This window comes from Apus apus, chromosome 1 (genome assembly GCF_020740795.1).
Source record: "Apus apus isolate bApuApu2 chromosome 1, bApuApu2.pri.cur, whole genome shotgun sequence".
Taxonomy (NCBI): domain Eukaryota; kingdom Metazoa; phylum Chordata; class Aves; order Apodiformes; family Apodidae; genus Apus; species Apus apus.
The window spans coordinates 1,594,201-1,621,936 of NC_067282.1; the positions used below are offsets into that span (position 1 = coordinate 1,594,201).

General features: G+C 44.0%; 1 protein-coding gene across 5 annotated transcripts in view; it reads left to right on the forward strand.

The window, feature by feature from the left end:
• Positions 1–27,736, forward strand: part of FCHSD2 (FCH and double SH3 domains 2) — a 194,113-nt gene that overhangs the window by 38,309 nt on the left and 128,068 nt on the right. For all 5 annotated transcript variants that reach the window (XM_051608683.1, XM_051608685.1, XM_051608682.1 and 2 more), the window contains exon 3: positions 3,633–3,678. In XM_051608683.1, the coding sequence (XP_051464643.1) occupies positions 3,633–3,678 (46 nt within the window). The remainder of the gene's footprint in view (positions 1–3,632; positions 3,679–27,736) is intronic.

The following is a 27,736-nucleotide window of genomic DNA, read 5'->3' on the forward strand; positions in this document are numbered from 1 at the left end:
CAGTGTGAAATCATCTCTGTTGAAACCACTGAAATAACTTCCCTGAGTGTGACTTTTCCTTGGGGTTTGCAGCCCTCTGCCCTGGCAGCAGACCCTGCTCACGCTCTGAATGTCATAAAACAGTCTCTCTTTTAAATGGTGGCTTCTTGTCCTGATGGTGAGTGTAAGTTTATTGTTTTTTTCTTTTTTTGTGAAGATGAAGCCAGGATTTTCCTGCACTGTGAGGGCTGTGGCAAGTTTCATACTTACAGGAAAAATGGTCTTACCTTGGTTATACACACCAAATAATGTTGAATTGATTTGTAGTTCTTTCTCACCCTCTCTTTAAGCTGCCCAAAACTCTAAATGCTTTTGAATTTTTCATAGAGCAAAGGGAATGAACACATTGCATGAATGAACATTTGCAGGATAGAGGTGACATTAGGAATTACTGTCCAGAAACAAAAACTAAAGCACTTTTTTGGGTATGCAGTTCTGCTCTTGCTTGCATTTAAGGGGAATTTGAGAAAAAGATGCACTAGCAGATATGAATATATCCTAGTTTAAAGAAACCCTAAATAATGTTCCTGCTTTCCTGCAGACCCACTAATTCACTTCTTAAAGACTCTTCAGTAGCAGTTAGAGAACATTTTAGTATCTTAGGGAACCAAACACTTCCTTGTACAAATGAACTTGAAATTCCCTCTCAAATGACAATAAGGTCAAGAATTTCCCAGCTTTGCACATAAAATCAATAGACACACATGAAAGTTTTCAGGTTTCCCAAGTTAAGAGCCTGTGATGCATTTGTTAGCCTTTTTGTTTTTCCTACTCAAAATAACTTTCTCCTGGGAAATTTGTCTACGTCAGTCTCATATTCTATCATGTTTCATGATATATTTATGGCTGTCATAAAAAAGATTCCTGTATTAAACTGTCCTGAGGTTTTGAACAGCTTTGTGTGTTTGACTAAGCAGGGGAGATGCAGTCACAAAGCAGCAGAGAACACCAGCTTCAGGGAATGCAGGGGCTGATCCTGCTGTTCTTGCAGCACTTCCCATTTTCTCCATTCACCAAAACACAGATCAAACACAAATTTGAGCATTGTATAAATTGAGTTCTGTGCTGTCTTGCCAACTTCTTTCTTTTGTAAAACCCCATTTAAAATTCAGAACGAAATCTAAAACTGCTCTCAAATGTTTCTGATTTATGGAGCTGCTACTGTACAATGCATTCTTTTTTTCATGCTGGAGCCTGTAGTTGTTGCAAGTCTTAGAGTTCTGTCGGTTTTGCAAGTAAATTTGATTTGCATGGTATTTTGTAATTCTACTCTAGGGCCAGTTGATTGCTTTGTTTCTCTTTTCCAGTGTAAACCTTTTCATGTAGAAGGTTTTTGGGGGGTATCTTAGGCCTCCAGCTTACCACAGTTATTGTTCTGTAATTAGTTTAAGTGGAGTTTGTTTTGTCTGGGGGGAAAAAAACAAACAACCCAATCTCCTGGTGAAATATACAGCTCCATATCCAGCTTTTGTGTAAACTGAGTATCGCTAACATTTAGAACCTATGATTATATGTTTTCAAATAAGATGAGCTGAGAATTGGAAAATAACTGCCTAAAGCCTTCCCAGATTCACCTTTCGAGGACAGCCACTTGCTTCCTTTTTGCCTTTTCATTATTGGCAACACACTTCAGTTATTCCTGGTAATTTCTGCACTAAATACTAAAATTCCTAAATACTAAAAGAAAAGGAAGTTCTTATAGAAGGATACTGTGGCTTTTACTTATTTGCAAAACTGACTGGGCTGTTGGTCTTTGGACCAGGAGAGCCTAAAAGAAATTGTTTGGTAATATTAGATGAAATATCTTGGTTGTTTTACAAAGCAGGTTCATTTACAAGGATCTGAGACCTGTTCATACAGGGGAGTTCCGTGTGACACTGACGTGCAGCCCTTTGGACCCACCTGAGCTACAGGGGGAGGGATTTAGGAAGGTCATGGTTGCAGCTGGAATGTGGCCAGCTCTTTGGGGCTATCAGTAATCTGGAAAGAACTTGAAGCAATCAAGATGTGTTTAGACTTTTGTTTTACATCCTGGGGGGGAGACTGAGCCTGGAACGCCCTGTCAGCGGGTGGATGCTCTTCGTGGGTGAAATGGAGTAGACAGGAGCAGAAAGAGCCTGTTCAGAGCTGCTTTTGTTGGTGCTTATTGAGTTAACCTTCTTATAGGATGTTCCTGAGGTTTTGTTTACTAACATGTCACCGTAATTGTGCAGCTCTATTTAAATAGAATGAGATTTTCTTTTGCTGGTGGTGTAGCCTTAAGCTTAGTAGTTTATAATGTAGCTTGAAGAAAATTACTTTGCTTAGGCAGTTCAAGAGCTAAAGAGGGCATAGTTTGAGCTATAAAACAAAGAGCCTTGATATATCTGGGTATTTGAACATTCTTCCTGCTGTAACAGTGATAATGTTGGAACTTTCTATGTTAAAATGTGCTGAGGTGGTACATCTGGAGCCCTTACAGGAGAGTAAAGTCCTGATGTAGATGTGGAATGACGTGCTACGATTGGCACCAGTGGAGTTAAGTGGGATATTGCTACATCAATGGGTAAATCAAACTGTTTGTCTTGTGACTCCAACAAGGAATCTGGTGTGTTCAGTTGCTGTTGAGGAAACATGACTTGGACATGAGCAAACAGTGTACATTTGCAGCCCAGGGGCCCATCGCATCCTGAGCTGCATCAAAAGAAGTGTGGCCAGCAGGTCAAGGGAGGTGATTCTGCCCCTCTGGTGAAACCCCACCTGGAGTGCTTTGTCTATCTCTGAAGCCCCTCAGAGAGGGGCATGGTCCTGTTGGACACAAAATTACCTGATGGCTGGAGCCAGGCTGGGAGAGCTGGGATTGTTCAGCCTGGAGAGGAGAAGGCTCTGGGGAGACCTTAAAGCACCTTCCAGTGCCTGAAGGGGCTCCAGGAAAGCTGGGGAGGGGTTGTTTACAAGGGTGTGTAGCGTAGGATGAGGGGCAATGGCCTTAAAGTAGAGCAGGAGAGATTCAGGTTGGGTATCAGGAAGAAATTCTTTACACTGAGGGTGGTGAAGCTCTGGAACAGGCTGCCCAGAGAGGTGGTGGAGGCCCCATCCTGGAGACATTCAGGTTTGGGCTTGACCAGACTCTGAGCAACCTGATCTAGTCAAAAAGGTCCCTGTGCACTGCAGGGGGGGCTGGACTAGATCACCTTTAAAGATCCCTTCCAACCCCACACATTCTATAATCCTGTAACTTTTTCTGAAGAAGAAGAACCAGTAAGTCTGCCTAGATGCATTAAGCCAAATTCTGTTCTGTGCTACCAAATTCTTCCCTAGGCTCTACCAGGGGAAGGCTGATGAGCCTTTAATGAAATAAATGGTATTTACACTGGTAGTCCTGGGAACTGCATTTATTCAATAAAACTCAGAAATTTGAAGACTGCACATGTGAAGTCCTCATGCAGTAGTTGCTAGGCTACTGATACACAGTTGTCAAACAATTTTGCTTTTTTGTTGCTCATTGAACTATAAAGACTGTCTAGCAGAAAATCATTCTAAGGAAATGATTGAATTTGTAATGTTTTGCTCTATATAGTAGTGGATTATTTTGTTTTTGTTTTCTCTTGCAGAGCATTCAGTCAGAAAAGAGCTGCAATAGAGAAGGAATATGCACAGGTAGGTTCTGCTATAATTTTAATCTCTATGACATTGTTCTTTTGAGGTAATTTATGCATTAGCAAACTTGCCACATTGTCATGTTTTTCTTTACCTTTTTGTCAATTCCTTGGTATGAAAGTATCCGGGGGGAAGTCCAAATGGGGAAGTTTGGCCTGTGCCAGAACTTGGGCCCATTCTGTGTTTTCATGGACATTTTGACTTGGGGAAATTGTTGGGTACAGAAGACATTCTTAACATTTTTATTTCAAATTGTTCTGAAGTCAGTCAGCTCTTGGAGGTTTTCTCAGAAGTTGGTACGAAACTTGAGTAAGAAGTAAAATCAGGTCAATTAGAGGCAGGGGAAATGTGTTCTGGCATAGTCAGTCCAAAACAAATGTACATTCACATTCTTCAGTAAGAGCAGCTTCTCATTCATCTGAAATAAAAGCAGCCAGATTTGGCCTCATGCTTGTGATAGGGAGTGGAATGAATTTTGATTTGTTTGTGAGAAAGGAGGGGGATGGAGTTTTTCCAGTGCCTGAAGGGGCTCCAGGAAAGCTGGGGAGGGGCTTTTCACCAGAGAGGGCAGTGACAGGACAAGGGGTGATGGGTTTAAACTGAGAGAGGGGAGATTGAGGTCAGCCATCAGGAAGAAGTTCTTCCCCATGAGGGCAGGAAGGCACTGGAACAGGTTGCCCAGAGAAGCTGTGGCTGCCCCCTCCCTGGAGGTGTTGAAGGGCAGGTTGGATGAGGCTTGTGCAGCCTGGGCTGGTGGGAGGTGTCCCTGCCCATGGCAGGGGGGTTGGAACCTGATGATCCTTTAGGTCCCTTCCAACCCAAACCATTCTATGATTCTATGATTCTCCCTTTTTCCAAAATTAGAAAACATCTAAGAAGGGGCAGCTGCCTGCTTAATGTACAGTAAAGGCTCTTGAAGCTTAAGTCCAAGTAGGACAGATTAAAAATGCATTATTTTAAAATAGATTAAAGGTAGAATAAGATACAAGTGAGGGAGCTCGTGCAGCTCCTTGTACAAGAAATACAACTGAAGATGTGGGTGACATTGCAGTTGTTGATGTTGGGGCAGTGACAGAAGTGAAATGTGAAAACACAAGCTGTCACTTGCATGTTTCCAAACGTGGTTTGCAGGCTGCTGTGTTAAGCCTCCTTTTAGTCACCAGTGCTGCATCACCCACAAGTATATATAGGACAATATTTTTATGTGGGCTGGACTTTCAGCTGCTGGAGTAGGATTCCTGAATACTTCAGAGCTGCAATGTAGATCTTTTCTAGTCCTAGATGTTCTGCCTGTAGTCTTACCCAAAGCTCAGCTAAAAACACTTAGTAAATCAAATGAAATTTGTGCTGAATTTAATCCAAATGCTCACAATGTTGCTAGAAGGGTCTGCACTTACTGGTGCTCCAGTTCTTTCATTGTGCAGGAATTTACATTAGCACCATTGATTACATTGGGAGTTGCACTTAATTTGAGTAAATGTAGCAGTGTTTCAATGACAGAACTGATGGATGACTTACTACACTTGGATTAAAAGTGTGTGTTCTTTAGTAAGGACATTGTAGAGAGTTTAAGATCAATTCTTGATACATTTATCCATTCTGCACTGGGAATGGTTTTTATAGAGGCACTTGGAGCACTCGCTGCATTTAGGGAATAGTCTTGATAAGTTGGAAAAACAATTAGATTCTCAGATTCACAAGGCTCAGTCCTAACAACTGAGGCTTTCAGATACTTCCTTTAAAAAAACCTCCCAACTTTCCAGCAATACAGCTGCATCATTTGAGATTCACTGAATGGCTGCTTAGATGAATGAAGTCTTGTGGAATCGCTTCCTCAGTTTGCTGATAAGTTTACAGTTCAAGGACAATGTTGGATGGTTCTTTTTTGGCCTGTCAAAGGATTTTTGTTTTTGAGATGGTAATAAAATTTCACATAAAGCCTTTTGGTGGGAGAAATTGGGATCAAGATGAATGTGAAGTTGTATTCATCACCAGTGGGAGATTCCTTTTAAAGCGGGTATAAAGGGAACTGGAAGTTCTCAGTAGTTAGTTTCTGAAGCAGGGTTTCTAAATCTTCTCACTGATCCTGTCCAAATACCTTTTGTCACCTTAGGAAACATGGAATATTCTAACTTATTACTTTTTTGGCAAGTTAAAAAAGCAGATGTGGAAGGGGTGGACTGTGAAAGTAAGTGTTTCCCTGAACTGAATCCTTTGTTGGTTTAAAAAACTTGTGTGCTGATGCACTGCACTTGGGTGCCAGGTTTCTATACACAGTGTGCTTTTGTTTGGAGAACCTGTACAAATGCTAGTGAAAAAACATGGTTCAGTGTTTATAATTTATCCCTCATTACATGGAAAGTGGCCTGATTGTATGTGATGGATTACAGGAGCTGTATGGAAATCGCCCTATGTCTTATTTATGGAGGGAATTTTTTACTGACTCTTTTCACCATATTGTACCTGTTGCTGCTGAAGCCTTGCAGAGTTGTTTTTCTGCTTCTTGCCTGCCTCTAGTGGGTTCTTTACTGGCTTTTCTAGGCTGTGCCAGGGAAAACAAAGTGGGAGAAGTATTTGACACATCATCCCTAGTGTTGCAATTCTGCAGTCCTTTCTAGCTCTGTTGAGAATATGCACTCAGCTATTTCCCTTCTATTTTCAGTGCTGCATTATTTAATACATGCTTAGAGGCTTCCCTTCATATTCAGAATTGAGAGTATAGAAAGGTTCTTATTTCCCATTAACTGTATTCCTAGTAATAGCATTTACATTGTAATTTTGAAATATTATATTAGCTATTCTCCTTGATTAATAAGCCAGCTGAAGCCTGTGGTGAAGAATATTCTTGTTAGGTGGAAGTAGAACGTGGTGAATGTGTGCTTTTGCTGCTACCTAGTAAAAATCTGGTTTCCCTAATACATTAAATAGATTAAATGGTATATTTTTGGATGTGATTGTAATTTCACTTCTGCAGTATATTGTGTTATTATTATTTGACACTTAAGAGCAGACTTTCACAGTCTACGCCCCATGCTGGGGGCACATAGATGACCTCCCTTGTCATGCTTTGTCATGCTTTGGTTTTGCTTGATGTTTAGTGATGGTTGTTTCAGAGTAAAATGTAACTCTAGGCAATCGACATGGTCCATCTCTTTGAATCTGCAAGTAACCTCAAAGAGCTGGAGCTGGGAAACCTGCTACACCTGGCACTGCATGCTAATTAGTTGCTGACTGTAGTACCTCAGCTGAAGGCATTGGTAACAGAAAAAAGGTAGGAGAGTCCATTCTGTGAGCTACATGAGAGCTTTGAAGAAGTTTCTGTTCAAATTTTAATAAAAGGCATTAATTGTTATGATTATTTTTTTTCTGTCTGTTTTTTTTTTTCTGGGGTTTTAATTAAAATGGAAGAGATGTGCATGCTCAGTATAAAGAACTTTCTTATCTCTGATCTGGAGAGAACAGACAGGTCACTTGGTGTTGATTGCTGCTTCTGCTGCAATGAGCAACCTGATACACTGAAAACATTTGATAATATTGAGAAAATTGAAGTTTATATCTGCCCATTCCTGTGGGTACCTATGAGTGAAGTGCAAGTGTAGCCTTTGGTGGTGTTTATAGCAATGACAATAATCAGGAGAGGAGCCACAAAATAAGATGAAGTGAAAGCCAAAGAAAAAAGGAACTTGTCAGAGCAGCTGATGGAGGGAGAAGGGGTAGAGGGGAGAGAGGAGCAGTAAAGGCAAGAGGAAAGGTGAAGGTAACAGGTAGTATGATTGGCTTTACCAGCTTCCCTCACCCTGTCACTGTCTCTCCAGGCTTGAAAAAACACTTCTTTCAGGACATCAGAATAGGTGAATACCTCTTTTCCAGAAAATTACAGTGTTCCAATAGCAATTTTGGTGTATATCTCGTTTGTGTGTGTATATACATTATATAGCAAGCTTATCTATATGTATGATTTATTTTATGGATCTAAAGAATATCAATGGATTGAGGTGCCCAAATAGTTGCTTGGGATTTTTTTCGTACTGTGTTGGTTTTCCAGTGTTTAAATACAGAAGATAGAAGCTGACTATTTCTTTGACCATTTTTTTACAAGGCTGCTTTCCTGAAGATGTAGTGGCCTTTGAAGCAATATTTCAGTGGATTAACATTCTGAGGGTTAAAATCAGAGCTTTCCCCCCATGTCTTACTAACTGCTGGGGCTAATTTTTTACTTGACTGTTCTTTATCGTGCAGTCCAACACTTTCCACTCATTAGCTGATCCATCCTGTGCTATGAAGACTGGAAAGGTGATAATATTTCCCTAATAAGAAATTAGAGAAATTTAGTCAATGTAATACGGGTCTTTTTGCTAGAATAGGAACTAGATCCCTGATCTTCTAAATGCTATTAATTTAAAAAAAAACCACAAAGCCAACACAAAACAGAAACCTTTGCCAATTAATGCAAGTTCTGCTTTAGCAATAGAATTCCAATAATTTTTGTTCTTTTGACTTGTAAAATGCTTTGAGGTTCATAGAGGAGGAGCCCTGTGCAAGTATTCGTAAAGTACCTGTGAAAGAAAGAAAGAGATGAGCTGTGCTTCAGTAGAACACAGACAACTTGCTTGAAACTCAATTGCTCTTCTTGCAGTAAAAGTAGAATTTTTCAAGAAAGAAAAGTAAAGTGCTAGGTGAAGTACTTCTCTATTGAAAAGATACTGCTTTCTGGCAATGTTGCAACGTTAAGTGTAAGAGGTGGAGAATGGCAAACACTCCAGAGGACCAGCAGGGTCTTTGAGGTTTGGGAAAGGTGCTGGGGAGCTCTGTAAAGGCAGCTGTTCCAGCACTGAAGACAAGACATAGAATCACAGGCTAGTTTGGGTTGGAAGGGATCTTAAAAATCATCTAGTCCCAACCCCCCTGCATGGGCAGGGACACCTCCCACCAGCCCAGGCTGCTCCAAGCCCCATCCAACCTGCCCTTCAACACTGCCAGGGATGGGGCAGCCACAGCTTCCCTGGGCAACCTGGGCCAGGCTCTCCCCACCCTCACAGCCCAGAATTTCTCCCTCACATCTCAGCTCCAGCTCCCTCTGCCAGCTGGAAACCCTTCCCCCTGCTCCCATCTCTCCCTGCCCTTGTCCCAAGCCCCTGCCCAGCTTTCCTGGAGCCCCTTCAGGCCCTGGAAGGTGCTCTCAGGTCTCCCTGGAGCCTTCTCTTCTCCAGGCTGAACACCCCAACTCTCCCTGCCTGGCTCCAGAGCAGAGCTGCTTCAGCCCTCCCATCATCTTTGTGGCCTCCTCTGGACAAGACTCCTGTGCTGATTCAGAAATCCCACATGGCACTACAACTGCAGCTTGGCAAAAACACCCTTATGACAAGTTTGGAACAGAAAGAAATCCGGGTGAAACGAAGTCTTCCCTCTGACTCAGCAGCTGCCAAACCCCTGGGGGCGTCACTTAAATAAACTTGAGGTACCTGCTTCAAAACCCAATAAGCAGCTTTGTGTTAGTTCATTCCCAACAGAATGGTTGGGTTTTTTTTTTCAGCCCCAGGGATACAGAAGGTTACTGTGGCCCTTCAGGGAGCAGGAAGAGAATGTAGACTTTAAGGGTGGGTCCCTGCCTTGGGGACAAACAAAAAGCAGCTGTAGGTTGATGGATCAAGTAGCCTGTTTCGTTCACCGATGAACTTAAACTATTTGTTTCTTCCTTTGAGGATGATACGAGATATACTGTTATGGTAAATCTCTCTCTAGAGTATTTCTGTCATATTTTAGTCATTTGTTTTTGCTTTATGGCTGCAACCAATGACTTCTGTAATCATGCAGTAACTTAAAAAAACATATGTAGCTTTTGGGAGGGTGGGGAAGACGTGTTCTTAAGACTTAAACGTGCCTTACCTTTTAGGGAATTGAGAGCTTTGACTTCTGTACTCCAGATCTTGTGAGGAGGGGTTTAGTTGGTAATTAGCACACATAAAGAAGCAGGGTTTTTTGTCTTAGGCTTATCTTTGGAAGAAACTTGGCTGTCATTCCAGAGTTTCTCTGCAGAGAAACTTCTGCTCGTAGTAAATGAGCAGACGATGTTGAAATTTCCGTACTGGGCAATGAGATGAATGGTTGCTGGACCTGGATGTACTTGATAGCAGTTACTGTGGAAGACAGCAAATTGCTTTGAAATCCTTCTATGTATTTATTATATTTTCAAACTTTCTGTAGGAAACATTAGGACAAATTCAGAGGGAGAACTTTTTTCCATTGATGATCTCACTGTGTGTTTCCAGCTGTCTGGTTTGAAAGACAATTCTAAAAAAAACCTCTTTAATTTTGAGTTTTATTTATCTAATCTTGAGTTCTTCAATATCTTTACTGTTTCAAGTGTCTTTAGAAAACCACATCCAGCCTGGCTCAGACTGGCTGTGTGAAGTGATCCAGAGGCTGGAGATGATCCATGTGCATTACTCAGATGTCTGTAGGTCTGAGGTTTTATCAGGACTATGGCACAGCAGTTCAGTAATTTTTCAGTTGTTCTTTTACTGAATATGAAAAAACACATTTTTGCCCTCCATTGCTGGGGCATGTTCTCCCAAGCCAGAGCTGTGGCCTCACCATCAGAGCCTGGAGGGAGACTTTCTGCATGGCCTTTCTCCAGCTTCAGTTGTTTCCCCTAGTGGTACCTCTGACTTAGGAGAGTTCATTTCCTACCTGTACACAGATAAGAGCTACTGAAATCTTATATAATCCAGCATCTGAATTGAGTTTTCTGCCTTTCCCTTTGTAGGAATTTATATAGGAAAAGTCAGCAGACCCACTGAAGCTTTTTGTGTGACTTTATTTTGGATGTTACTCTCTTCAGCCTTGTTGGCACAACTAGTTGGGGGATGGAGAAAAGCTGTATCCAAGAAAACTCCAAATCCAAATGCAAAAATGCCAGAGCCTTCTAGGCCTATTTCTGCACTGAGTGATATTCCCTCATGTATCCTTAGGGGCTGGGAGGCTCCTCTGTTTCTCCCTCTTCGGAATCTTGCTCTGCTTGATCTCATCTGTCAGAGAAAACTACGTCAGGCAGGTTGGTTTGTAAACACTCTGTGCTTCTTTCTGAAGACTTCTTCCTGCTCTGGGAATAAAAATGGAAAAACCTGAGAAGGTTTCTGGAAAGGGAAAAGTGGAAACAAGTCCATGCTTTTATTAATACTAGAAATGAGGGAGGATGGAGAGCCTTCTTGAGTATCCAGTGCCTTCTGGGAGGTGATAGAATGGTTTGGGTTGGAAAGGAACCTAAAAATCATCTAGATCCAACCCCCTGCATGGGCAGGGACACCTCCCAGCAGCCCAGGCTGCTCCAAGCCCCATCCAACCTGCCCTTCAACACTGCCAGGGATGGGGCAGCCACAGCTTCTCTGGGCAGCCTGGGCCAGGCTCTCCCCACCCTCACAGCCCAGAATTTCTCCCTCACATCTCAGCTCCAGCTCCCTCTGCCAGCTGGAAACCCTTCCCCCTGCTCCCATCCCTCCCTGCCCTTGTCCCAAGCCCCTCCCCAGCTTTCCTGGAGCCCCTTCAGGTACTGGAAGGTGCTCTCAGGTCTCCCCAGAGCCTCCTCTGATGATGTCTTTGGTTGACATCCATGTCACCACTCTCACTTGAAGAACAGGACAACCTGCCAGAGTTCTCATTCTCCCCCTTCCTGCTCCAGCATTCCTTCCTGTGGGAATCTGTTACTCCTGAAGCGCTTTACTACATGCATAGTTGATGTAAGCCTGAAGAACTGTCTGAGATCACATTTTGTTTGAACTTTCTTGGTTTACCAAGCAACTCAGATTCTTTTTTGTGACTGTTTTATCCTCTTGGTTAGTTACTTCTTTGCTGTTTTTTGCTGTCTTTAGTTGATGAAAGCAAGGAATACTAAGAGGGCCTTGTCCAGGTGCTTGGAAAACTCAGCTGAACATGGCTTAGATCAATGATTCTTTTGACATTTGTGTTTTGAAGTCTTAGTTAATGGTATCTAATGTTGTTTTAAATTAAAATTTCATTAGGTACTAAAACAAATGCTTCATGAAATTGTGTTGTGTCTGCCTCATTAATGCATAATAGATGAGAAGGCTTCACATACTGACCTATGACTGCATTAGCTGTGACACACTGAGATATCAATCAAGGGGAAGAAAATGTTGGGAAATGTTCAAGAGTGATTCTCATGAAGATCTAGCCTGTTCTATATTTGCAAAAAGCAGAAAACTGTTGGCCCAAGCCCTTATTAAATAGTGTTTATATGAGAAAGAACATCTTCATATACATTTAGAAGTGTGGCCAGCAGGGCCAGGGAGCGGATTCTGCCCCTCTGCTCTGCTGAGACCCCACCTGGAATACTGTGTCCAGCTCTGGAGCCCTCAGCACAAGAAAGACGTGGAGCTGCTGGAGAGGGGTCCAGAGAAGAGTCACAAAGATGCTGGGAGGGCTGGAGCAGCTCTGCTCTGGAGCCAGGCTGGGAGAGTTGGGGTGTTGAGCCTGGAGAAGAGAAGGCTCCAGGGAGACCTGAGAGCACCTTCCAGTGCCTGCAGGGGCTCCAGGAAAGCTGGGGAGGGGCTTGGGACAAGGGCAGGGAGGGATGGGAGCAGGGGGAAGGGTTTCCAGGTGGAAGAGGGGAGATTGAGGTCAGACATCAGGAAGAAATTCTTCCCCATGAGGGCAGGAAGGCACTGGAGCAGGTTGCCCAGGGAAGCTGTGGCTGCCCCCTCCCTGGAGGTGTTGAAGGGCAGGTTGAATGAGGCTTGTGCAACCTGGTCTGGTGGGAGGTGTCCCTGCTCATGGCAGGGGGGTTAGAACCTGATGATCCTTAAGGTCCCTTCCAACCTTCACCATTCTGTGAGTCTATGATTTATCTTGTCTTCTGTTATTCCAGCATTTGTAAAAATGAACGTCAGTGAGTCAAGAGTTTCCTCTTTAAGATGTGAATTGGATGGGTTTGCTGATTAGAAAGTCTTTATCCTCATTTGTTCTTCCTGCTACTAATGTGCTGGTTTGTGTTGAAACAGGAAACAGCTACTTTCCAAATACAGAATATTTTTATTGATTATGTTTGCTTTTGTAAAATCCATTTATGATTTTAATCTTCACAGCTGATAGTGGGTGTGTATTACTGGTAATTCCCACTCCTTTTCCATCATTCCATCAGCCAGCAGAATTTCTTCCTCCCCACTTTGAATTTCTCAGTAGCCTCTATTTCTCCTCTTTTCCATTCAGCATATATTTTTTTTCCTTAAAATCACTCTAAATAAGTGACTTTCATTCCTTGCCCTTTTTGTGAAGGATCTCAGATTTGCTGTGGAATGTGTTCATGAATAATTTCAGATACACGCCTGGAGCCTGGATTGTTCTGTTGGTTTATCTTAAATCTCAGCTCCACAGGCTTCCTGTTTTCCAGGAGAGGATCCTGGGCACTGCCTGATGTGGGGATCATACATATTGATGGGTTGGTCCCTTAAGCCATGATGCTTCATAATCCATCACCAGAACTTGCTGGTTCCAGAAAGAAAACACCTGCTTGATACCACCTTTGGATTATATTCTCCTATAGTCAAACACCATTCAGAACACCAGGATTATCAATAAGAGGGTGAAGAAAATGAAGTGTAGGACTTGGTAGCTATTCATGCCATTCTTCCCAACAAAGCATGAAGAATCAGTGGCTGTGAATGCTGCAAAGACCTGATCTGCTCCGTTTCATAAATGGTTAAGAACACTATTGTGAATTTTAGAGTAACTTGTAGAGACAAGTTTGACAAATCAGGTGTTATAATGGGATTATTGGTACTATTCTGCACTTGTCACAGTTCAGCCTCTTAGTGCACATTTCCTTTTTTTGCTGCAAATAAGCAGCTCTTTAGAATTCTGGATATTAAATATCCATTTAACATTTAATATAATATACTTTGCATGGAACAAAGACTGTGGGTCTCTGTGTGACATTCCAAACAATATTATTGGTGACCTTCTCTTTTCATGTAGATTTTTCATTCACTTGGTTGTGTACTTATTCTTTTCCAAGGAGCACATGCCAGCACTTCAGGGGAAAAAAGGCAGGTATCTGAATTAGGTCTGGTCTCCCTGACTGGTCTGTTCTCTGCATTGAAAAATTCAAAGGCCTCATACTGAAATATCTGTCCATGAATTTGAAAAGGCAGCCTTTTAAAAATGCTAAGCTATCTGCTGCAGTTTTTATGGAATTCTTTAGGTAAAAATAATATTTCTCTAAGAACAGAGAGGGACTGTCAGCTTCTATTTTCAGTGAAAACACCCAGTTCCTTATAAAGGGGTTGCTAAGCTCAGAATCAAGCTATTTCTACAAAGCAAGCCCTTCATAAAGAAACTACATGTTTTGCTGAACTGATGCAAGCAGATTTTTCTTAGCCTGCTTTTAGCCCTTATTTTTCTTTCCAATTACTGTGCTCATAAGCATCCAGTGCCTGGAATTCTGATCCATGTAAGTGCTTCACTTTCAGATGAAGAACTCGATTCTTAAAAGCTGTTCATTTTTATTTGGTGTTTCAGTTGTTGTGAACCAGGCAGTGTATCTTTCACTCTCTGGAGTTACCTGTGAGCTGCTTCTGTGGGTGTCATAGAATCACAGAATGCCAGGTTGGAAGGGACCTCAAGGGTCATCAGGTCCAACCCTTCCGGGTTTTAGAGTTTAGAATCTTAATTATAGAATTTTGGGTGGAAGACATTCCTGGAGGTCACCTGGTCCAACCTCCTGGTCAAAGCGGGGATGACTTTAAAGTTCAGTGAGGTTGGTGAGGCCCTCATCCCTTTCAAGTTTGGAAAATCTTGAAGCATGAAGATTCCCAGACGTTTTTGGGGCTCTTCCAGCATTCAACAGCTCTTGTGACAAATGTGTTTTCATTCCCATGAGTGTCTGGTAGCCCAGGCCCTACCCCAGCCACCTTGTTAGCCATCTACCCACCTCCTTTTTCACAGCCCCCTGGTAAAGCCTTTACCTTCCTTTCTGCACTTGTTTCTTTTCCTGCCCTTGTTGTTGGCTTTTGGGCTGGTTTCATTTCCACAGTGGCAGGAAATACACCCTAGTTTGAAATCCACTCCAGGGAATTTCTGTGCAGAGATTTACAAGCTGTCAATAAGCTTATGGATTCTCTGAATGGGTTGGGTTTTTTCTCCCTCCCCAAAGCTTCTAGGAAAGGAGGCAAATACTTGGTGGGTGAGCATCACCTCTCATCCCTTCCTCATATTTTCTAGCACACCATAAGCAGGTCAAAATCTATTTGTCTTTGAACTTTCATGTGTCTCCTGCTTGCATTCGTGCACTTTCTCAGCCCTGCATTTGTTCTGGAGCCATCAGTTAAAAAAAAACTTTTGTCTTCCAACATAACCCTGCTGCTTTTCCTGGTGAGCACATTCTCTGTTATAATCAAAAGGCCATAATTTAGGGAAAAACATCAATCATTGACTTGCCCAAGAACAGTATTCTGGAGAGTGTAATTAAAAAATATATATTTAAAATAATCCATACAGAAATAAAGGTGTGTAGAGCTTCATTCTTTGTTTTATCCTGAAGTTCAGCCAGTTAATTTGGCTGATTAATTTTTCTGCAATTCAGGTAGTTCAGCTGGTTTTCAAATGTTAGGCAGACAAAGGTAATTTATAAGAATTGTTATTCCTTTATTCTATGGGACTTTAAAGAAACTGTAGAATCACAGAATGTGCTGGGTTGGAAGGGACCCATCAGGATCATCGAGTCCAACTCCTGTCCCTGTGGAGGGCACCCCAAGAATCACCCCATGTGCCTGAGAGCATCATCCAAAGGCTTCTGGAACTCAGGCAGGTTGGTGCTGTGACCACTGCCCTGGGGAGCTGGTTCCAGTGCTCAACCACCCTCTGGGGGAAAAACCTTCTCCTGATACCCAACCTAACCCCTCCTGATTCAGCTTCCTGCCATTTCCCCCAGTCCTGTCATTGGTCACAGGAGTGAAGAGGTCAATATTTGCCCCATCTCTTCCCCTGGTGAGGAAGCCACAGACTGCAATAGGTCACCCCTCAGCCTCCTCTTCCCCAAGCTGAACAATCCAGGTGACCTCAGCTGCTCCTCATAAGTCATCCCTTCCAGACCCTTCACCATCCTCGTGGCTCTTCTTTGGACACTCTCCAATAGCTTGATGTCCTTGTTACATTGTGGTGCCCAAAACTGCAGGCAGTGCTCAAGGTGACACTGCAGCAGTGCAGAGCAGAGCGGGACAATCACCTCCCTTGACCAGCTGGCAGTGCTGTGCTTGATGCACCCCAGGACAGGGCTGGCCCTCCTGCCTGCCAGGGCACACTGCTCCTTCATCTTCAGTTTGCCATCAACCAGGGCCCCAGGTCCCTCTCCACCACGCTGCTCTTCAGCCACTTGTTCCCCAGTCTGTACTCACCACCAGGGTTGCCCCGTCACGGGTGCAGAATCCAGCACTTGCCCTTGTTAAACTTCATGTGGTTGGTGACTCTGCCCAGTAAATACTGGTCTGTGTCTGTGTGTCTCTGTATATTTTAGGTAGTGAGATTTCTTAAGTTATTTTTACTTTTCATATTTCTTAGATCACATTACCTTAATTTTACTGAGGATAAAGTCTACAGTGGTTAAAAAAAATAAAAAGAAAAGCCCCTTGAACCCACTGTGCAATAACTGAGGTACAGAAACTTGTATGTATGCTGTGAAACTGCCTGAATGTACTTGCACAGGAGCAGGCTGTCATCCTTTCATTTCTAGAGCAGTCCCTGTCCCCAGTGAGCCAGAGTTTAGGCCTGACACTTAGCAGTTTATTAGATGGATGTAAGGTAAACTGGACATGCCTTCTTGGCTACTAAAGCTGTTTGTCTTAGACCAAGGATTACTTGAAAGGGTACAGTAGACCTGTTCTTAACTATTTTTAAAAACTAGCCTCCCTTCTTCCCCTTTTCAACCTTGGAAGTTATGCTTCAGACCTGTACAAACCAGAACGTGTTGACAGCTAAAAAAACACACCCCAAAACCAGAGAGAGAATGTTTAAGTCAAACCTACTGTAAATGATCATTCAGTATAAGACCCTACATATACAGTAGTTGACTTGTTCAGTTTCATACAGATAAAAGGCCTTTTATCAGCCAGCCCTTCCTGCTTGCCTGAGAAGGAGGAGGGAGAAAGGAAACCTAAGGTTGCTGAGGCTAGTGCAGGAGAGGAGCCCAAATGGCAGCTGCAAAGTCATGAAAGATGTGCTGCTAATCTGGAAAATGCGTACAAAGCAGCTTATCTACCTGATCTAGGCAAGTCAGTGCCTGCTGCTAGTTGTGCAGCTTCCTCCTTTGGTAAATGTATCAGTAAATGGTGAGGATGTTGCTTGCAGGTGTTCCGGAAATAGGTTACTTCTTCAGGTCCATTGCAGGCTCTGGAGCTACAGCTGTGCAGCTCTCTCAGTGGCTTGAATGCTTTGTGAGAAAGGCATAGAATCATAGAATGTGCTGGGTTGGAAGGGACCCATCAGGATCATTGAGTCCAACTCCTGTCCCTGTGTTGGGCACCCCAAGAATCACACCATGTGCCTGAGAGCATCATCCAAAGGCTTCTGGAACTCAGGCAGGTTGGTGCTGTGACCACTGCCCTGGGGAGCTTGTTCCAGTGCTCAACCACCCTCTGGGGGAAAAAACCTTCTCCTGATACCCAACCTAACCCCCCCTGATTCAGCTTCCATGGTATATTTATAAACTGTAGATACGAAACTTTTACATCTTCTTCTTTACCAGGAATAGGTAAGTTTTCATTTCAAAGTAAAGAGATTTGCCTGTATTTAAAGGAACTACTGCAAAACATGAACAAAAAGTAGGTGTCACATCAGCTTTCAGATCCCAGGGGAATATTTCTGATAGTTTGTAAAAAAATGGCTGTTGCCTCAAACATTACATATTTTCAGATCCATGTGCGCAACAGGGAAACTCAGCTCAGCTGGGTCATTCATAGAATCATGGAATGCATTGGGTTGGAAGAGACATGAAAGGTCATAGAATTCACCTAGATCTGGGCCAGTGTCTCACCAACCACACACTAACGAATTTCCTCCTAATGTCTCACCTAAATCCCTCCTCTTCATGTTAATCCATTCCCCCTTGTTTTCTCACTCCCTGCCCTTGTCCCAAGCTCCTCCCCAGCTTTCCTGGAGCCCCTTCAGGCCCTGGAAGGTGCTCTAAGGTCTCCCTGGAGCCTTCTCTTCAGAGCCAGTCTCTTGCTTTTTCAATGGAAGTGCCACAGTGGTTATTTCCTTTATCTGAATCTGTAGTAACTTATGGCAGTGTTCAGCCTGGAGAAGAGAAGGCTTTTTAGTGTGAGGGTGGTGAGAACCTGGCCCAGATTGCCCAGGGAAGCTGTGGCTGCCCCATCCCTGGAAGTGTTGAAGGGCAGGTTGGATGGGGCTTGGAGCAGCCTGGGCTGCTGGGAGGTGTCCCTGCCCATGCAGGGGGTTGGGTGGATCTAGATGATCTTTGAGGTCCCTTCCAACCCAAACCATTCTATGATCCTATGATCTTCATTTAGTAGCATTCATTGGTTTGTATCCTATTAGTTGTCCTGGTGCAATTGAGAAACTGCAGAATGATTTTTCAGTATATTTTTAATCTGTGCAATAAGCTTCATATTGGGAGATTTCCATGTATGCTAAAAGAGATGAACTTCTGCTATATTGAGCAAACATTTTGAAATTCAGTTGGGCAAGTTAGTGGCATCATCATGGTTTGTAAACCTGAACATCATGAATGAAGTGGAGGTCTAGTGTAAATATAGTGCAGAAGCAAATCCTTAACATTGATTTGCATTTTAATTTGTATATGTAAAATGGTCCTTTCAGTCACCAGAACTGTTGTGATGGTTCTATAGGCTTATTCCTCCTATCAATTTTTTATTTTTTTAATATTCTGCGTTTTCTGCTTGACAGATACTTGTGCTGCTGCTCATTTCCTGAGCAATATGCTTAATACTCTGCCTTTTGCAGTTTGAAGGGTAGTTTGCCATGTTTTCAACACGAATAAAAGCATATTTCATCCTGCTTGCAAACTGAAACTAATAGAGTAGGAGGAAGCCTGCAGAGTTCTGAAAAAAAAAGATACCTCAGCACTGGTTTTCTTAACTCTGATTGTGTAAAAATGGGGCTCAGAGCATTTTCTACCTCCATAAACCATAAAAAGAAGTAATTGACAAAAAAACCACAACAAGTAATTTAAAAAAGGGCTGCTCACATTTCTTTTGAGATGTGAAATTTGTGAGCTATGAGGTTTCCTGGATTTATTTCTCTTCAGGATGCCAAGTACATCCGTGTTTGTTTTTTGATTGTCTATCCAAATAGGCTTGCTAGAAATTTGCTTTTTTCCCATGAAATAATTTTTTTTCTGTTTATGGCAGTGTCATGAAGGCTACTTTCTGTCTGATGTTGTTTGTTTTGTTTTGTTTTTCCTGATAATTTCTGTTATCTTAAGATAGGGCAAAGTAGAGGTGTCAATGGCCTCCAATGAACGGGAGTAGGGGTGGGATTTGTGAGCAGGACTTGTTCTGGGTGCTCAGAAAAGTGTCTTCTTCACAGAGTCATAGAATGTTTTGGTTTGGAAGGGACCTTTAGGATCATCTAGTTCCAACCCCCTGCATGGGCAGGGACACCTCCCAGCAGCCCAGGCTGCTCCAAGCCCCATCCAACCTGCCCTTCAACACTGCCAGGGATGGGGCAGCCACAGCTTCCCTGGGCAACCTGGGCCAGGCTCTCCCCACCCTCACAGCCCAGAATTTCTCCCTCACATCTCAGCTCCAGCTCCCTCTGCCAGCTGGAAACCCTTCCTCCTGCTCCCATCCCTCCCTGCCCTTGTCCCAAGCCCCTTCCCAGCTTTCCTGGAGCCCCTTCAGGCCCTGAAAGGTGCTCTCAGGTCTCCCTGGAGCCTTCTCTTCTCCAGGCTGAACACCCCAACTCTCCCAGCCTGGCTCCAGAGCAGAGCTGCTCCAGCCCTTGTGCCATCGTTGTGGCTACCTCTGAACTTTCTCCTAGTGCTCCATGTCCTTTTTGTGTTGGGTGCTCCAGAACAAAGTGCATCTATTCTGCTGTTGTACTGATACATTTGGCATCTGCATTTGCAGAGATCCTTCCTGTGCCATCTGCATTGACCACTCATTTGTCACAGCTCCCAATTTTGCTTTTGTCACTGATGATCACTGGAGCTGGGCTGCGTGAAAAGGAGCATGAAATCCTGCAGGAATGAGTGAGTCACTGGATCTGCTGGGGCTGATGTTTGAGAACCACACCATGACCTTTCCAGCTCTTGGCCACCTCCATCAGAGGTCACTGGTGTCTGGCCCACATCTGTCTGATGAGGAAAGGCTGAATGACCTGTGGCTATTTAGTCTGGAGAACAGAAGACTGAGAGGGGATTTACTAATGTTTACGGATACCTGAAGGGTGGGTGTCAAGAAGAGGGGCCAGTCTTATCTCAGTGGTGCCCCGTGATAGGACCGAGGGGCAATGGACTCAAACTGCAACACAGGCAGTGCCACCTTGACATGAGGAAATGCTTCTTTACTGTGAGGGTGACAGAGCCCTGGGACAGGCTGCCCAGAGAGGTTGTGAAGTCTCCTTCTCTAGAGACTTTTTGAGACCTGTCTGGATGTGTTCCTGTGTGACCTGCCCTAGGGGATCCTGCTCTGGCAGGGTGTTGGACTTGATGATCTCCAGAGGTCCCTTTCAACCCCGACCACTGTCATTCTATGATTCTGTGCTCCCAGTATGAGGTAAAGCCTCTCAGTTGTGACTTTTGGGCAGGCTGAGTGTCAAGAAGATCACACAGAATAGGGACAGGAACCCTGCTGGTCTTTGTGTTGCAGTCAAGGTGTTTAGCATCCAGGAAAGCTGACAGAATCAAAACACCAGAAGTAAGAGGGGTTCAACATCTCATCAGCAGTATTGCCTAAGAACAAGGTGGTATTTCTGCCTTCTGGCAAGTTGTTCTTCTAGGTGTTTTACAGTAGGTGTTTTACAGTAGGTGTTACAGTTCCAGCCCTCTAGGACCAGTTTTACAGCACAACACTGAACATTTGCCACCTGGTGGTTTGGGCAGTCGTGTCCTGCCTGTCTCTGCTTTTCATGACCTGCTTATCATGCCTGTTTCCTCTGGTACTGTTTCACCAAAGCAACTTCGTATGAAATATCTGTTGTTTCTCATATTCTGGAGCAGCATGGACGTTGCCTCACTTTTCTTGCAAAAGATGGAAGGTATTTGGACAAGTCTTGAGGAAAACCTCCATGAGATGAGATTGCTATGGAGAACCTGTAGCCATGTCAGTGAACCTGTAAGGGAGGCAGTGACCTTTAGGCTTGTTTGCTTTAGATTCCTGCTTGTGTTCCCACTCTTACTGTGATCATATTTTAGGGCATTCCTTAAGGATGTACGTCATAGTCCATGTGCTGCTCTTGGTATCCAGCCAAAAATACTTGAGGTTGCCATTTATTTTTTTTCCACTTGAAATTTTAAGTGTCTTTCTTTCATGGTTTCAGTATTACACGTCAAAAGTAGCGTGACAAGTCAGTTAAGGGAGAGGTCATTTTTCCTCTCTACACCACTCTCATGAGATCCCACCTGGAGTACTGTGTCCAGTCCTGGAGTCTCCAACATGAGGAAGACATGGAGCTGTTGGGGAGAGTCCAGAGAAGGGCCATAAAGATAATTCAAGGGCTGGAGCAGCTCTGCTCTGGAGCCAGGCTGGGAGAGCTGGGGTGTTCAGCCTGGAGAAGAGAAGGCTCCAGGGAGACCTGAGAGCACCTTCCAGTGCCTGAAGGGGCTCCAGGAAAGCTGGGGAGGGGCTTGGGACAAGGGCAGGGAGGGATGGGAGCAGGGGGAAGGGTTTCCAGCTGGCAGAGGGGAGATTGAGTTGAGATTTTAGGAAGAAATTGTTTGCTGTGAGGGTGGTGAGACCCTGGCCCAGGTTGCCCAGGGAAGCTGTGGCTGTCCCATCCCTGGCAGTGTTGAAGGGCAGGTTGGATGGGGCTTGGAGCAGCCTGGGCTGCTGGGAGGTGTCCCTTCCCCAGGCACGAGGGTTGGAACTGGAAGACCTTTTAGGTCCCTTCCAATTTAATCTGTTCTGTGATTATTTCTGCATTAAAAGAAGTTTGTTGTCTGGCTAGAACTCATGAGATTACAGCAGCTTCTGTTGTTGATGCATCTTGACTTTGAACCTTAATTCTGCTTGTTTCATCTGATGCCCTCAGTATATTTGAGCAACAGAGAACAGTTAGATTCTATCTTCTGTCACTATATTGGGCATAATTTCATAAACTAACATCATCCTTCCCTCACATCAGTTGTCTGGTTTCCTTGGAGATGGGGTAGAAGGAAAGACCACAACAGCACCCAGAGCTCTGAGATGATGCTCCATCTATTCATGAAGTTATTACAAAACTCTGTGTTATGTTCTTCCTTCCTGTGTTAACTCATAGAATCTTTACATCCTATCACTGTTACATTTTTAAATAGTTTTTTTTGGGTGGTGTTTTTTTACTGCCAATAGACATTTGTGTTTCATGCCCCTGTGTGTTAGAACCCCAAGATCTTGACCCTGCATGGATATGGTCCACCTGGCATACAGGATTTTTTTTCTAATTTGCATCTCTTTAATAATTTCTGTTTTGTGACCCTGTGACTCATTCTCATAAAGATCCTTCTCCAGTTCTTGATACCAGCCTTGAATGTCACCTCTGGTCAGCAGATGGTAACTTGTTGCTCCTCACCTTCTGCAGGTCATCCATAAACATACCCAAAGCCAAGTCCTGTCCACCTCTGGAGCTTGTGTCATCCTTCTGCTTTGCACCTTGTAACCAGTTACCTGTTTTACAGTGACCTTCACACCGTTGCTTAGTTTCTGTGAAAGTCCCTGGTGAGAAACTTGAGAGAAGAGGGTTCTTGCTGCTTGTTAGGAAACTGAGCTCTTGAATCTAAAACAAATAGAAACCTATATTTAGTACCTGCTTTGCAAATTTGTCTGGCTTATCTGAAGTGGATTTTTCCCCCCTGTGTGTCTGAGTTATTAAGAAGTTAGGCAAAGAGTTTGTAAGGTAGAAATGTTGAAAAGGAGTTGACCTGCTAGAAGGCAGCTCCATGGAGAAGGTTCTTGGAGTCCTGCTGGACAAGTTATCCATGGGGCAGCAATGTGCCCTTGTGGCCAAGAAGGCCAATGAGATCCTGGGGTGCATTAAGAAGAGTGTGTCCAGCAGGTCAAGGGAGGTTCTCCTCCCCTTCTGCTCTGCTCTGGGGAGGCCACACCTGGAGTCTTGTGTCCAGTTCTGGGCTCCCCAGTTCAAGAGGGACAAGGACTTAATTGAGAAAGTCAAATGGAGGCTACGAGGATGATTAAGAGACTGGAACTGATGAGGAAAGGCTGAGAGACCTGGGGCTGTTTAATCTGGAGAACAGAAGACTGAGAGGGCATCTTATTAATGTTCACAGGTAACTGAAGGGTGGGTGTCAAGAAGTGTGGGCCATTTTTTTCTCCGTGGTGCCCTGTGATAGGACATGGGGCAATGAACACAAACAGGAATGCAAGAAGTTCCACCTCAACATGAGGAAAGGCTTCTTTCCTGTGAGGGTGACAGAGCCCTGGGACAGGCTGCCCAGAGAGGCTGTGGAGTCTCCTTCTCTGGAGACTTTCAAGACCCACCTGGACGTGTTCCTGTGTGACCTGCCCTAGGGGATCCTGCTCTGGCAGGGGGGTTGGACTCGATGGTCTCCAGAGGTCCTTTCCAACCCTGAACACTCTGATTCCATGAAAACAACCTTCTGAAATATTTTTCAGTTCCTACCAGTGGTGCTGTTTTTGGAAAGGCAAGGGCTGAAGTCAGGCTTTATTTCCAAATGAAGGTATTAAATGTAACTAATTTGAGTCACAGGCTATAGTTAAAAATAACATAGTTACTCTCCAGTTTACAGAAATTTTCACTGCATGGTGATGGTGTTTTCTTCACTAAAATAATTCAGACTAAGCAAGTCGTAAAATTCCACCACAACTTTAAGCCGCCCGGGATTGTATGTAACAGGAATAAACACAGGTTTACTCTTTCAACCGTTTTCTACTGCTGTGTTTGACAACGTTTCTCCCTGATTATTCTCACAGTTTATCTGGGATCAGGACCATGACATACTTGACGATTCATGGCAGGATTAGGACACGCTGAGGAAGCATTGCTGGAATTTAGACTTGGTGGGAGCACGAGGGTAGCCCGGCTGGCTGATGGTATCAGCATGTGTGTTCAGCACTGTGGGATGCAGGAATATGTCCTAAGTTAATTCTGTTGTTTAGATAGGTGTTTTTTTCCTGATATTTTATGATTTTTCTGATATTATTTGTGGCTTTAAGTACGAGTGTTGAGCATGTTTAAAAAGTATCTTCCAGTAAAGATGGGAGAACATCTGAAGTTGTTCTTCTGTGCATGCATGTCCAGCCCTGCTCATGTGCTGTTGTCTGTTTCTCCTTTGTTTGGAGTTAGGATTGAAAACACCGTGCCAGCTCTTCTGAATGTCTGGCCTGGTTTAGTTCTCCTTGTATTGCTCAGGGTTTTTTGTTGGGTGATGAAAAGCTCATTGTCAGCCAGCAATAGGCACTTGCAGCTCAAAAGCCAACTGTGTCCTGAGCTGTGTCACCAGCAGCGTGACCAGCAGGGCCAGGAGGGGATTGTCCCCTCTGCTCTGCTCTGCTGAGACCCCCCTGCAGGGCTGGGAACAGCTCTGGGGTCCCCAGCACAGGAAGGACACGGAGCTGTTGGAGAGAGGCCAGAGGAGGCCCCGGAGATGCTGGGAGGGCTGGAGCAGCTCTGCTCTGGAGCCAGGCTGGGAGAGTTGGGGTGTTGAGCCTGGAGAAGAGAAGGCTCCAGGGAGACCTGAGAGCACCTTCCAGGGCCTGAAGGGGCTCCAGGAAAGCTGGGGAGGGGCTTGGGACAAGGGCAGGGAGGGCTGGGAGCAGGGGGAAGGGTTTCCAGCTGGCAGAGGGAGCTGGAGCTGAGATGTGAGGGAGAAATTCTGGGCTGTGAGGGTGGGGAGAGCCTGGCCCAGGTTGCCCAGGGAAGCTGTGGCTGCCCCATCCCTGGCAGTGTTGAAGGGCAGGTTGGATGGGGCTTGGAGCAGCCTGGGCTGCTGGGAGGTGTCCCTGCCCATGCAGGGGGTTGGAACTAGATGATCTTTGAGGTCCCTTCTGACTGAAACCATTCTATGATTCTGGTGTTGAAATTCACTTTGCCTTACCAGATTTGAGGAAAATCATCGGTTGTCCTCGAGGATTTGTGTGTCTGCTGCTCTGAGGAATATCTTAAGGGACTTCTGTCGGTCGTTATGTGGGCTGGGTTAGAATTGCTGCTGTGGTCAGGTTATCAGAAGGGCCAGTAATTGGTTTCCTGAGGCTAAGATATGATTTCGGGTGTTTAAAACCATGACCAGAAGCTACTGATGGGGTCAGCAGTATTTTCCTACCACTTAAAAAAGATAAAGAAAACCCAACCTTGAAGGAAAAAGGACCTAGTGCATTCTTCAGCCAGCCACTTCTATCTTTTCATTATCCAAGAAATGTTTATATGCTCCATTGGTTCGTAGCTCTTTACTAGATGTATTTAATCATCTCTGAGTGCAGGAGATGTCATTTAAATCAAAGATCCTATTTTTCCCTTCTTTCTACTATCAGGCAGCAACACAAGAATTGGTAGTTTTGGCGTTATTGGTACTCTGGGAGAGCTGCCCCTGTGCTGAAGAAAACAGGGCTCCTTTGGTTGGCCAAATGGCAAACTGAAATAAATAGCATTTGTGCAGCATTCATATCCATAATACTCTCTTGATTTTGTGCTTTTTTCTATCTCAGCTTTCTCTGTATTTTACCTCTTTGAGTTTTTAAAGCCAACTGCACTGCCAGCTGCCTCCACACTCAAAACTGCCCTGCCTCCTGTTCTGTAAACATGCTAGAAAACCAGTTTTATATTAGTTTCCTTTCACTGTATAAACGGTCAGTGGAGCTGGTAACCAAGTTACTCAGGAATCAAAAGCTGAGAAGCTTTTAATTAAATATCATTGGGCACAGTGCCCAGAAATTTCACTTGTTGTGGGAGTGGAGAGTGAAAAACAAAATGAAGAACTGCTCCTGCCTTTCAGGGTGTCCGGGAGGCATATTTGCTTGGATGTGCAGATACACAACCAAATACTAACAAAAATACAAATACAGAGAGCAGCTACAGTGTCAAGATGACTTTGTCTACAGGATTTTTCCCAATCTTGCTACTAGTTCTGATCACATTTCACAGAAGGCCCTATGGACAAAAAGAACAGGATACAGGCATAACTGAAGAAAAATCCTGCATGGTTTTAGGGTATTGCTGAAAGGTGAGAAGCAATTTAAACCCATTAATTGTCCCTCATTTACATCAATATTACATGATAGCAGAACATTTTTAATCATCCCTGCCTGCATGTGGACTCATTAAATTGGTCACGTGCTGCTGCTGAGGTTGTTTTATGTATGTACCTACTTAGGTGGTCTTTGTTTTCATGATGCTTGATTATTTATCTGAAAGCTTTTCCAGAGCTGAATTGGTTTTTGACATTCTCTGGGTTTTCTTGCCCACAGATGAATATCTTAGTGAGTGAGTAGGTGGTTTCAGTGAATCCTCTCTTGCTGTAGTTGAAGACAGACTGAGAGGGTTGGGGGTGTTCAGCCTGGAGAAGAGAAGGCTCCAGGGAGACCTGAGGGCACCTTCCAGTGCCTGAAGGGGCTCCTGGAAAGCTGGGGAGGGACTTGGGACAAGGGCAGGGAGGGATGGGAGCAGGGGGAAGGGTTTCCAGCTGGCAGAGGGAGCTGGAGCTGAGATGTGAGGGAGAAATTCTGGGCTGTGAGGGTGGTGAGAGCCTGGCCCAGGTTGCCCAGGGAAGCTGTGGCTGCCCTATCCCTGGCAGTGTTGAAGGGCAGGTTGGATGGGGCTTGGAGCAGCCTAGGCTGGTGGGATGCAGGGGTTTGGAACTAGATGATCCTAAAGGTCCCTTCCAACCCAAACCAGCCTGTGATTCAATGATATTGAAGTGTACAGCGTTGTGTTTTCAGTTCTATTCTAAGCAGACTATCCCTGTCTTTAACCAGCACTCTGTTTGCTTTTGATTTCCAAATCTGCCCTTTCTTACATCTTTCTCAAACAAATTAGAATCTAATTTGGAAAACAGGGAGATATCATCTTCCTCAATGATCATTTTTTCATATGTCACATACTTTGATTCATTTTTGCCTCTTTATTGTTGCAAGAATATCTTTCTCAGTCATCCAAGTACTGACATCCAAATAAATTGACTTGAACAATAACTTTATTTCAAAATTCTTGGAAATATTTTCTATGGATTCCTGTGCTTCTCCACACAAGTGTTCTTCTGTTCTTTACTATCTTCCAGTGAAGCTTCTTGTTCCTGAAGCTCTAAAGCCTCGTGCCCCTGTGTGTTAGTTTGCCCCTGGTTTTTGGTTCACTTCTCTCAACCTCTTGACTATTTTGCCTTCAGTTTTGTGCCCCTACAGCACCGCCCAATTTCTGCCTCTGCCTGGTCACAAATTATTCTGGTTCCTCTGGTTATTGGTGGTTTTATTTGTGTTGGAAGCACTTCCAGGTAGGAAATCTCTTTCCTTCTGTGTTTGCACAGCACTATGTAAATTTGCAACAATATCTAAATGTTTTCTAATGATCCAGCCCTGTAGAAGTTAATTAAGTCACTTCAGAGCTGAGGCTGATGTCTGGTGTTCAGAAACACACCATTTATTTAAAGGAGTCAAAGGGAAAAAACATGATAAAGAAAAGTTTGAGTGGAGAGATGAGACCAGACTGCAAATTCAAAGCTCGCCCTAGGCTGAATAAAAGTTGGTCTTTTAAAATCTATTATCTGGCAATGCTGATTTCAATATGAATGAGGTTCGCTTTGGTTCTGATTCTGTGTCAGATCTTTTCAAACCAGATTTTGCTGGGTTCTTCGTAGCAGAAATTTGTTCCTGATGCCTTTACTTAAAGCAAGAATTGAGAAAGC